Below are 15,549 nucleotides of genomic sequence, written 5' to 3'. Positions count from 1 at the left end.
CTATGAGTCAGTTCCTACTCGATGGCACCTGACAACAACAACAACTTGAGAAAGGGGTTCTTTACTTAAAGAAATGTGAGGAGCAAGATGAAACAGGTTAACTAGTATTCCTTCCTGCAGTACTTGCTGGATCCTGGAACATGTTACTGGGCATGTGAACCTCCAAGGAGCCAGAAGAGGGAACATATTCCTCTTACTTCTCCCCAGAATGTTACCACCATCTCAGATTCACTGAGACACAGATAAGAAGCAAATCTCCTCTGTGAATACACTGACACTTCCTCAGGAGAAAGAATCTGTGAAACAAGGTGTTCCATTCATTGTTGTGGGGCACAGAGGGCACCACAGCCAATGACCATCACAGATGAGTCTCCAGACTGGACATCATCAACTCTTATCAAATATGGGGCCAGTTTGTTCTCACTAGTTGGTACCTGATTTCCCAGACAATTCAAATGACCAGGCTTGCCCTCCCATCCCTCGCTTGCAGATACAATTCCATAATAGCTAGCAATCACAGTAATATTGGTCCACAATTAAAAACCAAAACCCAGAGCTATTCTCAGGAGATGAGAAAGGTAAACCAAAGCAAGAGCTTACATCACTGAGAATGTTGAAGGCCTCACTGAGAGCTATATCCAGCATTCCGATTCCTTGTGCAAAAAGTTTGTCCAGGTGCTCCCTGAAGTGCTGAAACAACAAAGCAGAAAATCCATTAGTGTCTGCCTCAGTATATGAAATGCTAGCCTTGAATGAACAGGAATATCTGAATACAAAATTACAGAATGCCAAAACCAAATGGTCATAATCCTGATGGTTTTTCCTTCCACATTCAAAATATAAGAACTTGTTTAATATAAAAATTTACCTCTAATATGTGAGTTGTGTTTTTTTTTAAGCTTGGAATACATTTTAGGAAAAAAGACATGAGCGGTTTTCCAGTGAAAAGTATTTAAGTCCTCTAAAGCTCCTGCTCTCCTCTCCAGTTTCATGTCCTATGTCTCTTCTCCCCTGTAATTCTCCCTCCTGATCACTGCAGAACTCTGCACACCCCTCCGCCAACTTCCTTCCCCCAACACACACACCTTCTCTGGGAACCCATGCTCCACCATTTCCTGGATCCCTTGCCATGCTCAGTCATACAAACTGGCCTTGCAGTTGAGTGCTTATCCTAAGTGCCACACATATTAGATGTAAACAAATATTCACTCAAGAGTTTCAAATTGATGTCACAAATCAAAGGCTTCATTCTTTCTCTTTTTTCCTTCAACTCTCCCCCCACCCCTTACCCAAATATCCAATCTCATTTTTCTCCAACTCTATAGCCTGAGCTCAAACAACTTCGTTATCCTGATCAGCACCTCATTTAAACCTCATCCTAATTCTCCTCCTAAATAGACTCAGATCTGCCCAGGGCACTCTCTCGAGACAAGCCTTCAGTCAAGAGCTCCATTGTCCAACATGGTCACCATATGCCATATGTAGCTATTTACATTTAAATTTAATTTAAATGGGCAAACATGAAAGTTACCGAAAATTACAATTCAGCTCCTCAGCCACATTTCAAGCAGTCAAAAGTTACACACAGCTGGTGATGACTGCATTGGGCAATGCCGATTAAAGACCGTTCCCTTAACTGCAGAGAATTCTACTGGACAGTGTTGACTAGGAGGCACGGGGTGGGCTGGTCCTTCCTCCTCAACAAGCTATTGTCTTATGATGAGTCACAGGAAACTCTCAGACTTTGCACCTATGATTTTCACTCTCCAGCATCAATTCCTATCCTTCAAATTATCCTTAGGGAATCAATTCTCTCTATTTTACCTTCATAACTCATTTCCTTTGGGGTATATGTCAGCCCCTACCAAGTGCAGCGATGAGCCTATATAAAAGACCTGCCCCATCTGAGATTCCCATCAGCCATAGTGAAGTAGAGGCATACGATTCAGTACCTGGACTTCTACAGGATGTGGTATATGAGACTCTCTCTTTCCACTAGAATTGTTGTGAGCTTAAGGGAAGCCTTGGACTGCCAGCAGCCATCTGGAAAGACTGCAAAATGGATTCAGGAAACATTAACTGGAGCCCTTTAGACCCAGGCATGCCTGAAGTAAGACATAGCCCTCGCATTTACAGGTAGGTGAGTTAATACATTAGCTTATTTGCTTGACCAATTTTAACTGGATTTGAGCCACTTAATTAAAAGAACCCCAATTATCACCACAATGACCCTAGTTTCCAACACAGTATCTCCCCAAGGTGTCCTTGCCATTAAAATAATCCTCACCTCATGCACATACTCTCTTCCCTTCTTAATCATGATCACTGCATGACTGTGGGGTACCGAGTATCTCTGCCAGATGATACACAGCACCCTACACCCAGCATGCTCCTGGCTCTCATGGGTCTAATGGTCATTGCTTTGACTGCGCATGGCATGAAGTAATTTGTGATTTGGCTGAAAAAGAATCTTAATCATGTGCACTCTGAGGCTAGTGTCTAGAAGCAAACCAAAAGTCTGGAAGGTACTCCCTTTTGTATTCCCTTAGTCCCCCACCCCAACTAGAATTCTTTGTTTCTGCCCCTATTTGTAGGCCCTGTAAGACTTAGAATTGTTATGTTTAACGCAATGATCTAAGAATCTTTATTGTAATATATATGCAGTTAGAATACAGACTAGTATACAGTTGGTATATAGACCACATGGATCCTGAGGAAAAGAAACAAACAAACTGAAATTTGAACTAAGAGGCAGGGGACAAAGTCCTAGCACTGGTTCAACAATTCGTCACCTAGGAGATTCTGAGACAAGAAACTTTAGCTTCACAGCCTCAATGACCCCTATGAAATTGGGGTGACAAAGTGAGAGCCTTACTGCCTAGGGCAGCAGGTGACAATCCCTGGGCCTGAGTTCCTGGGTGGCTCCCTGTAGGCTGAAGTGAGACATTTCATCTAACTAAGCCTGCACTTTCCTCTTAATAAGAGGGATACTACTAGGCTGGTGTTGCACCAATATTACATAAAATAGAAGTCATCTGATTAAACCTGGTGACAGACAAGTATGAGATTATTTGCATTTCATATTCATTAAAAAAGAAAGAAAAGATTGTCTTCGACATGAGAAAATAAACTCTGCAATGTTTCACACCGCAAACTCTCTTCTCTGCCAGCATCCTGGTTTGCAATGTTATGATCTAATACACTTTGAAAAATGACTTATTTTGCCCTTCAAGGGCCAGATTTTATCAAGGAGGTATAGACACGTGGTTGATTTCACTGACACTGAAACCCAAGCGTCACAGAGAATCTGGCTATGAGACAACAGCAGGTTCTAGATCACCAGAGCCAAGGAGTCACTCCTCAACAACTGTGTACCAGAAGGTGGCCAGTTTTCATTATTTTTCTGAATTAAAATAAACAGTTCATTGGAAACAGTGACAATTCCATTTTATTATGAAACTCAATAAAGGAGGAGGTAGGCGGCTTTTTATCTTTGCTTCAGGCACTCACACAGCATATGCTGCTTCCCTGGAAAAGGACTCAGCTTCCAAAGCAATTAGTGCAGCTTAACGCCTGGGGAGATGAACTCACATGAGCACCATGACGTCCTGGGCCCACGTGCCAACAGGCGCAGCCGAACCCGCTTATCTCTGTTCAGCAGTCCTATACCCAGGCCACTGGGGGAGCCTGCTAAAACCGCCCGCCCCTCCACCAGTGTTTGATTTCGTTCAATCACTACTGATAATGCTGTGATAACAGCAAACACATTTTCTCCTGTCTTTCAAAAAAAGCATCCGTGTTTGGTTTCAGTCCTACCAATTAAGAGGAGGGGATTAATACAAAAAGTGGACATTGAGGGGGTGGAGATCCCGTGCTGCTGGCTGGAGGTACAGCCGATGTTTAAGGGGAGTGCTAACAGCCATCCGTCAGGGTCTGCCATCATGGTGGCTCGAGTTGGGCAGGCCTGAGTTTCGTACTCATTGGGTATGGATGAGGCCATCACAGACCATTGGCCTTGGGAATGTTTAAACAAGTCACTGCACTGAGTCCACCAATAGAAACAACACTGGTTGAGTAACTAACTACTATGTGCTCTGTGCCCTGTGCTTTTAAACTATGGCTTCACTTGATCCTCCCAACACCACTAAAAGAAGGGTTCTCCCAGCACTCATATGTTAGTCATGCTGCACTAGCTTGTGTGTTACTTTCATATGGAAGCTATGCCACCAGTATGTAAACCACCAGTAGCGTCACCCACGGTAGACAGGTTTCAGTGGAGCTTCCAACTAGATCAGACTATGAAGCTACTTCTGAAAATTAGCTAATGAAATCACTATGGATTCCAATCTAATACAGTACTGGATGATGAGCCACCTAGGCTGTAAGACGTTCAAACACACCATTGATTGTGAAGATGATACTGGACTAGGCACTGTTCTGTTGTACACTTGGTCACTATGTCTCAAAGCAGACTTAACAGTAATTAACAACACTGCATTCTCTGTTTTAACATATAGACAAGTGGAGACTCAGAACATTTAAATCACTTAACCAAAATCGAACAGCATGAGGCAGTGTAGGTTTCAAAGTGTTGAGGCCCAGACAAAAATCCCTATGCAATAGGGTCTCTTCCAGCAACACTCTTCAGAACAGTTCAGTTACTGGAAAAAGTTCAGTTACAAAAAGCTCACATGGAAAGCTATAAGACTGTTGAGGGCTGGTGTTGTGGGCACGGGACCTCTGTGGGTACATAGAGGACCACACTCAAAAGGGTTCATTTACTGCTGCTGCTTTGAAATTTAATAACATTATCTTTAATTTTTTTTTTTTTTTTTTTTGTAAATGAAGTCTGATGGAACAATGGAGCATATTCCTAGCAAAGGAGATATGCACAATGTACATATGCTATCCCTGGCTGTACTGCTCGCATATAGCATTTGTGATGTCCATCAGCACAGACTTCTAGGGGAACCAGAAATTGCTGTGAATACAGAAGGAAGTCAATGGTAAGCTAAGAAATACAAAGCACCAAGAAACACTATCTTATTCTTATTCATGTTACTTGGCTGTACCAGGTGACCATTTACACTGGAAATGAAGACAGAGAAGGCAAGGGAATGCTAGGGCGACATGCATTCCTTTATCCTTTCATTTCCCTTTTTCATCAACAAAAAGAAGGTAGAGAGTATTTGTAAACTGTATGTGTGCCAGTAAGTGAAATAAAAAGTTGATGCTGTTTTGAACAGTGTTTCCACTGTTTTGATAAGAACAAAATGCGTAAGAATGCATGAGCTATGAAGTATGAATTGTACAATTTGCATATATATGAGTTAAATACTTTCCTAATTGCAGGTAAAACCAGCATTTCACAATACAAAATAGCAAAGCTCATGCTGAAGATTTAAAATTTTAATTTTTCTTTGCTTGAAACAAAATGAAGTAACAAATGAGTAACAGTGTGACAGGTCAAGAGCGAGACTGTGGAAGAAAGGGGAAGTATTGTATTTTAATACCTTTCACAGCACTTTTCTTCTACTTTCTGAACAAAGGATAGTCCATGTTATTTTTCACAATCTCCTTTTGCACAGCTGTTGTTAGGTCCTGGAGAGTTTTCTTGGCTGTTATCATTTCAAGAGCAGATCACCAGCCAGGTCTTTATCCTGAGCAGATGCCGGTAGATTTGAACCAACAACCTTTCTATTAGACACCAAGTGCTTAGCTCTCACACCTTCAGGGCTTTCACAGAGTAGAACAGCCCCATAGGGTTTTCTTGGCTGTAATCTTCACAGAAGTAGATCGCCAGGTCTTTCTTCTGTGGAGCTGCGAGTGGATCTGAACCATCAGATCTAACCACTTTAGGCTAGCAGGCAAGAGTTTAACTGTTGTGCCATTAGAACACCTTCCTTTTGCACTGGACCCAGCAATGGAGGGACTGATGCTATGTATCATGCCCAGACCCTCCTTGGGCCATTTTCTAAAGACATGTGAAGAAGCAGATTGGTTCCAGAGACCCCAGGGTCAATCACTCAAGCAGAGTGTTAGGCATGATACAGTATTTTACAAACGTGTCTTTCTGGATATCCTTCTCCATGAAAATTTTCTTGCACAAAGTTCCAATCAAGCACATGTGATAGACACTATGCATTTTGGGAGAATCACTGTGTCTAATATGTTGTTGCTGCTAAGTGCCGTCAAGTCGATTCCGACCTATAGCAACCCTGTATATGGTTTCTGAGGAGCAGCTGGTGAGCTTGAACTGCTGACCTAGCAGTTCAAATGGCTTTGCAGTCTGGCGCATTAACCCACAGCGCCACACCAGGACTAATATAGGGTATAAGAAGTCCTACAGTGAAAGCCTGTTGAACTTTGATAAACCACCGTTTCTCACTCAACTTGAGCACAGAACTTTCTCTCGGGAAACAGCTAACACCAGGGTTGCTCAACCTGAACAAATTGATATTTGGGACTGAATAATTCTTGAGGGTGTGGTGTTGTGGACTTTGTTGCACAATATAGGATGTCAAGTAGCAACTTTTATCTATAGCCACTCCATGGCCCCACTTCAAACCAAAAAGTCTCCATATACGTCAAATGCCACCTAACGGGCAAAATCACCTCTGTTGAGAATCATTGATTTAGCACATCTCAAGAGAAAACACACACTGTGGAGTGCCCTAGTTTCCTACCAAGACGTGTCCCACTCCCTGTCTGAAGAAGCATTCTTGGATGACGAGAGTACATGTTGAGCAGACCTCGAAACCCACCATTCAAGGAGATGGAATCTCACTGTGTAAAACCGAAAATCATACAAAACAGTGATTATAGGTTTTAAGAACAATGTATTTTAATTTAGTAATCACATATTTTCTGTAACTCTGGTCCAACGAGACAGTAATCTTGGCCATCAGAGTACTGACTGATTCTATGAACTGGCATTTCAGCTACAATGTGGACTCTATCCTTTCCACTATAATCCATGTTTTATACTGAAAGTTCCACTATTAATACTGAATGAAATGATCCCATTCGAATTTTCTTTTGCCAAAAACCATGAATTCTTTCACTTAAACAATACATAAATATGAGTTCCAGGGGTAGGCAGAAAATCCAAGAGAGACAGTATGAGCCTAAATCCCTGAAGACTTACAACTACTTTGTATCAGAGAGATTCGGTTATAGAAATAGTCAGATGACTTACTGACAAATTAAGAAAAGGTACTTAAGGTGAGAGTGCCCAGAAAAGGCTCTTCAAACTTCAGTCCTAGGATTGAGCAAGCATTCACATTCTCTTAAAATAGGGTTATAGCTCAAATCACTTATGTAGATGAGTAATGGCCCAGTAAATGAAAGCTTCCTTCTGATGTCAAACCCTTAAGTGATACTTTCAAATGAACCTTCACAAACCTGTGTGGTCCCATAGCAAGTGAGCTCCAAATCCAAACAGCAGAAGGCCATTTGCTAGAGACTCAGTGTTCACATCTGTCTTCAGACATGACTTGGATACTATTGTTGTTGTTGTTGTTGTTAGGTGCCATTGAGTCAATTCCAACCTATGGCAACCCTATATAGGGTTTCTGAGGAGTGGTTGGTGAGTTTGAACCGCTGACCTTGCACTTCAACCTGACCTTTCAGTCTAGCACATTAACCTGCAGTGCCACACAAGGACTCCTTGGATACTATGTTGCTGTTGTTATGTGCCATGGAGTTGGTTTTGACTCATAGCGACCCTGTACAGGGTTTCCAAGGCTGTAAAAATCTTTACGGGAGCAGAAAGCGTCATCTTTTTCCCACGGAACAGCTGGTAGTTTCGAACTGCTGACTGTGAGATTAGCAGCCCTATTTGTAACCACTACACTATTTAATATGAATGTGGGCCCTTCCTCCTGATATGATTCTTTCTGAAAACACATCCTCCCAATCCAGGCATGATTCTCCCATGCTCCAGTTTAACCTGAGAAACACCCTGGCCTGACTGGATTTTCTACCATCTTTTGGGCAAATAGCTCAGGGATCTGGGCAATGTGCAATCGCTGAGGTTTACAGGAAAGGCGTGTGTCTTGTGGCACTGCTCCCTCAATGCCCAGGATCCAGTAACACAGACTCTCATTTGAGTCCAGTGGGGAAACTGGACAGTGACATGGTATTTCTCAACAAAGAAAACATATTGGCCCTAGAAAACCGGTATGAAAAAGGCAGGCCAGATGTTTGCAATTTAGAGGAGAAAGTGCAGACACTGATAGAACCATGTCTGAACCAGTCCGCATTTCTCCTTCAGCTTGTGTATAACAAATTGATGTGTCTGAAGGTAGCAGCTGTTTAATGCTAATGCCAAATTAGACACAAGATGGATTTCCTGGATGTGAACAACAACTGGTATTTCCTACCAGGTAGTCAGATTAGCTACAACCTCATTTTGATGGCAAATGCACAAATTCTTCTATGTCAGGCTTGCTTGCTAACTGATAGGTTGGAGGTTGGAATTCACCCAGAGGTGCCTCAGGAAAAAGACCTGGCAATATACTTCTGAAAAAATCCGTCACTGAAATCCCTGAGGAGTACAATTCTATTCTGAAACCCATGGGGTCACCATGTACTACAGTCAACTTAATGGCAAGTGTTTTTCAAGACTATGGAAGTGGTGGTGTATGTTGAGTGCAAGCTATTGAGTTGGTTTTCAAATCACAGCAAGTCTGTGTAGGGTTTCTGAGGAGGGGCTGGTGGGTTTGAACCACCGACCTTGTGGCTCAAACTGATCTTGTGGTCCATTGCTTATCCTACAGCGCCACACCAGGACTCCAAGGCTATGGTGATAAGCCCCAAACAGGTGATTCTCAACAACAGGGAAGTATCTAAAGAGGTTCAAGCACTGCCATCAAAGCCCTCCAAGGTCTCCAACCTACTACAGTCAGACATCATCACCACAGCAGGGAGGTGAGGCTGCAAGTAGAGATCTCTGCTGTGGCATTATTACCTCCTTGTCCTCCTTTATAGATCGTGGGCACTTGTAAATGCTTCTACGGAAACCAGGCTCCACAAAACTCCAAGAGACTGAGGAGAGCCACAGCACAAATGTGGTTTCTGTTTGGACAGAAACGCCTGCTTTGTGTCTCAGCAAGAAGCGGCGGCATGTGTGTAAACAGCGGACCTCACACTTCACGTTCTTTCTGACATTTGCAAAGGTCTCAGTTCATCCTTTATAAACTTTATAAAAACCTTGATTTGATTCAGCTTTGTTTCCCAGAGGAAGAATGCTTTCATCAGCTGAAGTGTGTGAGACTGGGCAGAAGCCATCCAAACCCCTTAGACTCTGACAAGGTGTACACTTCTGCTCAGGACCCAGGGAGAATGGTATGTAGACACAGCCCTGTGGGCACATCATTTCACAGTCATCGTGACAGTCCTTTGTACAGAAACCCAAAGACACCGGTGAAAGGGCAGTGAATGTGGAAGGCACACTTTTATAGCTGTGTTCCGGGGAATGATGATTGTTGTTGTTAGTGGCCTGGAGTTGGTTCTAACTCACAGCAACCCTGCATATGGTTTCCAAAACCGGCTGGTGGGTTTGACCCACCAACTTTGTGGTTAGCAGTCCAGTGCTTACCCTGTAGCACCACACCAGGGCTTGGTGGTGATGATGGGTGGGCCCTAGTCCACCCCATCCTCACTCAGTGGTGGTGCATCTCAGCTCTGGGACAGCTTGGCAATGAAGTGTGATCCCAAGAGAAAACTGAATTAGAACTTTTTCTGTGTGATCACTTGAAAGGTTTGCATAGTTTCATAAAACTTGTACTCAATTAAATTGTATTTGTTTCAATGGTTTCTGTTTTTGCCAAACTTAATCCTGTGGGTATTATACTTAATTGTTTGAATGTCTTCAATTCTCATTCAAGTCTGTGAATAAACAAACACCCGCTACATCACTGTATTCTGAGTCTATGAAAGAGTCCAAATTGAAGTTCTAAAGACACAAATAAATAACAAAATCAACCCAACAGAGAAAAACCTCTACATACAGAAAAGAGAGTGTCATCAGCTTTTAAAACAGGAAAGCTGAGGATGCAGTTGCCACAGTTAAAGCAGGATCTCAAGGCTCGGTGAAACGCTCAGGGCTGGGTCTCTCTGTCTGTCCATCGCCTGACTCTGATGGGTTTTGTTTTCCCAGTTGGTTTTTGGCCAAACATCTAGACACATGGCTGCCTACATCAACAGTCTTGTGTGGCCCTAGCTTCGGCTGCCCAATGGCAAGAGTTTGGGTTGCCAGATAAAATACAGAACACCCAAATAACTTTGAATTTCAGATAAGCAACAAATAATATACTGAAAATGTATTCATTGTTTGTCTGAACTTCAAAGCTGATTGGGCACCCTGTTTATTTTGCCAAATCTGGCAATTCTACATAAGATGAATTTCAGCAATAGTTCTCTCAGAAAAGTTGCTAGAAATATTCTGATTAGTCCAGTTTAGATTAAGTGCCTGAGACTGGACTAGTGGGGTGGCCAGCGCATGGGGCCCATGACATAGCCAGGGCTGCATCATGTGTTCATTTCTGAACCGAGGCCACAATTTAAAGAACTGGGGAGAGACCCAACTAAACTTTACCAAATGGGTTTGCTAAGGACAAAGAGATTCTGTTGAGAAGAGAAAGGAAAGGGGATGCTGGCCAGACTAGACCCTTATTTGAGAGGCCTATGTTTTCATTAGTTGATGTTGTTACGTGCTGACTCACAGCCCCCAAGGATAGGGTTTCTGAGGAGCCACTCAGGAATTTGAACCACTGACTTTACTGTTAGCAGTCCATTGCTTATCCTCCAGGGCCACACCAGCACTCACTTGTGGTTGTTGTTAAGTGCTGTGAAGTCAGTTCTAATTCACAGCAACCCTGTATACGGCTTCCAAGGAGTGACTAGTGGGTCTGAACCACTGGCCTTGCAGTTAGCAGTCCAGTGCTGATACTACAGCACCATGGCAGGACTCCAAGTATTCAATGGTGCCATCTCCTGGTGTGGTGCTGTAGGATCAGCACTGGACTGCAAAGACAAGGTCAGCAGTTCAAACCAACCAGCTGCTCCTCAGAAATCCTAAACAGAGTCGTTATAAATTGGAACTGACTTAACAACAACAAATCTATATTCTAAGGGAAGCAATGCTAACATGGACCAGAGCAACACAATTGTTCACAAACACACACACACACACAAGCAGATAACACATACACACTGAGTAAATGCTGTACTGCAACATACAGTGTAGGGGACACATTTAAAAAGGGGGTAATAAACAAATGGTAGCTTTTCCAAGGGGAAACCTCGGTAGGCCTCTAAAATATTAGCTACAAGGAGTTTCTAGAAAATCAGTGGTCCTGGGGATGGTATGAGGGCTGGCAGTTGGAGTGAATCCAGACAGAATAAAAGACAACATTTTTAACCCAAAAAACCAAACCCACTGCCACTGTGACAATTCCTTACCTACTTATGTTTACTGGGTGCTTACTACATGGCAGTCATGCTCTGAGCACGCATATGTACTGTGCCTCCTTCAATCCTTAAACAAATGCCAGGACATGGATCCTGTGCTCTTCTGAGAAGGCTTCCAAAAATTCATGGAAAAATGAAAGAGAAAGGAATTTTCCATGAACTTTGTGAAGCCCCCTCATAAAACCCCGTTTTATACACAGAATACAGATTCAAAGAGTTCACCTCACTTGCTAAGATCTGACAGCTAACAAATTGCAGAGTTGAGATTTAAATCCAAGCATTCTTCTACAAAGTATCTACTTTATTTTTCCGCCCAAAACATGTTTTATTAAGAGTAGTTCAACTATCAACTCATAGCAAAACCTGTTTTATGAATTTCCATCACCACCTATTTCCCTCCCCACTGTGGTAATCAGATTGCAAGATGGAGCCCAATGATCTCTGTTTCCTTATATCCACAGCCTAGTGTAGGCCCCTCCCACCTATACCAAGGCTGGTATCCAAAACCCATAGGATACAGGAGAGAAGAGATGGTGATAAATGACACTGTGACTTCCATTTTGGTTGTTTTCTTGTTCTCTCTTGAAAAATTCACTCTGGAAGAAATCAACTGCTTTTTTGGAAAAAGCCCTACGAAGAGACCCAGGCAACGAGAAATTGAGGCTTCCAGCCAACAACTATCAAAGAAGTGAGCTCTTTTGCCAACAGTAGTAAGAATGAGCTTAGGCATGGGTCTTCTAGGCTAGTCAAGACTTTAGATGACTGCAGCCCTGGCCAACCTCCTGAAGGCAAATTCATGAGACTCCTTGCGTCAGAAGTAGCCAGCTGTGTCACTCCTGAATTCCTAACCCTCAGAAACTGCATTAAATAAGACATGTTTGTTGTTTCAAGCTGCTAAATTTGTGGATAATTTGTTACAAAACAAAAGATAACTATAACACTCCCCACCCAGATTATTTTGAAGCACATCCCAGATATCATATCACTCCATCTATAAACATTTCAATATGTAGCTCTAAAATAAAAAAAGACTTAGCAACTAAACCACAATACACATTTTACATTTGCCTGATTGTCAATCACAACCACTCAGTTTGAATCAAGATCCAAATAAGGCACACACATGAGGATTGGTTGATGGCTCTCTTACATCTCTTATTTTAGTTACACCTTTATTTCATCTGTAGTAGCTGCTGTTTTATGTGTGTTTCTTGTAATATGTTGTTAAAGAAATTGCCTTGTTCATCATGAAGAGAATTTCCTAGTCTGGATTTTTCTGATTTTATGCCTGTGATATGATTTAACACTTCCTTAAAAGCCCCCAGGAGTCCTGGTGTGGCGCTGTGGGTTAATGCGCCAGACTGCAAAGCCATTTGAACTGTAAGGTCGGTGGTTCAAGCTCACCAGCCACTCCTCGGAAACCCTATACAGGGTTGCTATTAGTCAGAAATGACTCAATGGCACTTAACAACAACAACAACATAAGCCCCCATGCCAGACCTACTGATATCAAGGCAATTCTGATTCATAGTGACACTGTATACGGTTTACAGGACTAGATGGTCTCATTTTTCTTCTGTTGAGAGTCAGGCAGTTTTGAACCTAACATTTATCTCACAGTGCCAAGCACTCTAGATGTAGAGGACTGGTAAGATTCAGGTTTTATCTGTCCGTATCTCTATTTATTTACCTAAGATTGGCCAAGTGGCAGCATCAATGGACTCAAGCGTGGCAAGAGTAGTGAGGTTGGCCCAGGATCGGGCAGTGTTTCATTCTGCTGTGCATAAGGTCACTATGAGTTGGTACCGACTCGATGGCACCTAACAACAACAACAACAATCAATTAATTCACATATGGCATTGCTTACTTCCCCCAGACAATGTCCACTGGTGTCCTTGTGATGTTGACAGCCAATGATGCCATTAGGGATTACAACATAGTAACACACTTTAGTTCTATCATCCTGTCTTCATTTAGTAAATGAAATATGTCTAGAAAGAACAACTTCCGCTCTTCTACTACTTAGTAACCTGAGGAACCATTTGTAGAGGGAATATTTAATAATAAATGTTTATTGCTCTACATTTGTCTACTGGTTTTCAAGATAAAGTTTGGTCCATAGGTGACCAATGAGCTCCCTTCCCCGACAACTCCTTTTACTGTATCATTCTGAATTAATATTTTTCTGGTTCTTCATTCTAGTATCACTATGGACTTTAAAATACATCTTTCAATTTATTGCTGGCTGTTTCAAATATATTATGTGATTCAATTAATTAGGTGTATCTGCTCAGTTTATCCCATCTTTGGCTCATGGAAACCTCTTTTCTTCAGTTCTACTCCCAAGCACTTTGACAGTAGTCCGGCGCTTCCTTGCTATCACCTACAGGATGTTCCAGGCTCATCTTGCTCACCCTTTGCCTCTGACCTTGAATCAGAATTTTCCAAGGAGCCTCAGAAATCCCACATTCTTAATCATTTACACTCTACAGCCTCTGTTTTCTCCTTAAGAATGCAGGGGAAGGAGAAAGCAGAAGAAAGTACAAGAAGAAGACAATAGAAGGGGTACAGAAAGAAAATTGCCATTTGAGAAGCTCATATAAAGAATGTAAAAAATGTGGTAAACTCTTATTCCAAAATCACGATGGGGAAAATGACAGGGGAACAAGACAAAGAAGTATTTGCTAGACGTAGATCAGGAATTTGCTCCAGAAACAAACAGGAAACATGGTAAGAGAATGAAGATTGGAATTGGAATTGGAAAAAGAATTTGAAAAAAAAAAAAACGAGGTAGGAGTTTCACCATTCACTGAAGGATGCTCTCCCTTTAAGTACTGTAGTAAGAATTAAAATTCTATCATCTCAGAACAAGAAAAGGTCTTTGAGGCCACCCATCTGTGCCAACCCCCTACCTGTACAGGGTGCAGTCTGACTGTGTCAATCCCACATCTTCCCTATCATGAATTCTACTCCCTTTCCCCCATGGTATACATCTTATCTCAATTCCTTAATCTTGTATGGGCTCATAGTCAGTCACTGAGCCACCAAATGTTCATTGAGAATTCCGTCAATGCCATACACTGTTCTTGATCCATTAAGCAAAAGCAGACTCTCCAAGTTCACACTCCAATAGAGGGACATAGATCTTAATCAAGAACCACAGATATTTGCACATGAGTAACATCTGTCATTCAGAAGCTTCTGTTCTTTTGGAGAATATACTAGAGACACTGAGGGAGGGCCAGAGATTGATTAGGGAAAGGCAGGAGGCTCAGGGGTGAGAGTTGTAAGTAAAGAAACTATGAGTCAAGGCACTGAGGCAGGACAGAATAGAGTACACACAGAGATGATTCACACAGGGTCACTGAGGCCAGTTCCCAGAGAGGCAAAGAGGACAGGCTGGACCAAGAATCTGGAGAGTCAGGAAGGAGCCAAACCAAACAGAGGTTACATTCAGGTTTGTATTCATTCAATTACTATAAGAGTGGATGTTTAAGGAACAAGAACTCATAAGACTCAGAACTACAATGGAATGACAGACTGTGAGCTCATAATATAGGACAGGACACCCTTCTTAAGGCACAAAGGTCAATAGTGGTTGGGCCACTGAGAGCACACAGGAATGTGGACGTGACAGGCTCCAGGACAATCACCATGCTACCAAGTAAAACTGAAGTCCCCGCCACAGGAAATGTAAGTACAGATTCTCAGACATGGTATAAAATCAACCAAGAACTTGATAGACAACATGCATGCTCTTATTCCAAGCAAATAAAGATTAAATCACTGGCAGGGAAATCAAATAACAGAAGAAACCTCTCCAATTAAAACTTTATTACAGACAAATAAAAGAAATATATATATATATGGCTGTGGTTGTGTGCCGTGGAGTAGATTCCAACTCATAGTGACCCTGTACAGGGTTTCTGAGTCTGTAAATCTTTATGGGAGCAGAACCCTCATCTTTCTCCCATGGAACAGCTGGTAGTTTTGAACTGCTGACCTTGCAGTTCACAGCCCGATTCGTAACCACTATGCTACCAGAGCTCCATATGTATATATCTATATCTATA

At 42.2% G+C, this 15,549-nt stretch overlaps 1 protein-coding gene across 1 annotated transcript in view; it reads right to left on the bottom strand.

The window, feature by feature from the left end:
• The window catches only part of CACNA2D3 (calcium channel, voltage-dependent, alpha 2/delta subunit 3), a 1,461,104-nt gene that overhangs the window by 668,230 nt on the left and 777,325 nt on the right, over nt 1-15,549 (bottom strand). The window contains exon 10 of the mRNA XM_006862056.1: nt 601-690. Within this exon, the coding sequence (XP_006862118.1) occupies nt 601-690 (90 nt within the window). The remainder of the gene's footprint in view (nt 1-600; nt 691-15,549) is intronic.

This window comes from Chrysochloris asiatica, unplaced genomic scaffold (genome assembly GCF_000296735.1).
Source record: "Chrysochloris asiatica unplaced genomic scaffold, ChrAsi1.0 scaffold00046, whole genome shotgun sequence".
Lineage (NCBI taxonomy): Eukaryota > Metazoa > Chordata > Mammalia > Afrosoricida > Chrysochloridae > Chrysochloris > Chrysochloris asiatica.
The sequence above is the reverse complement of the archived record's forward strand: the minus strand, read 5'-3'. Positions and strand labels throughout refer to the sequence as shown.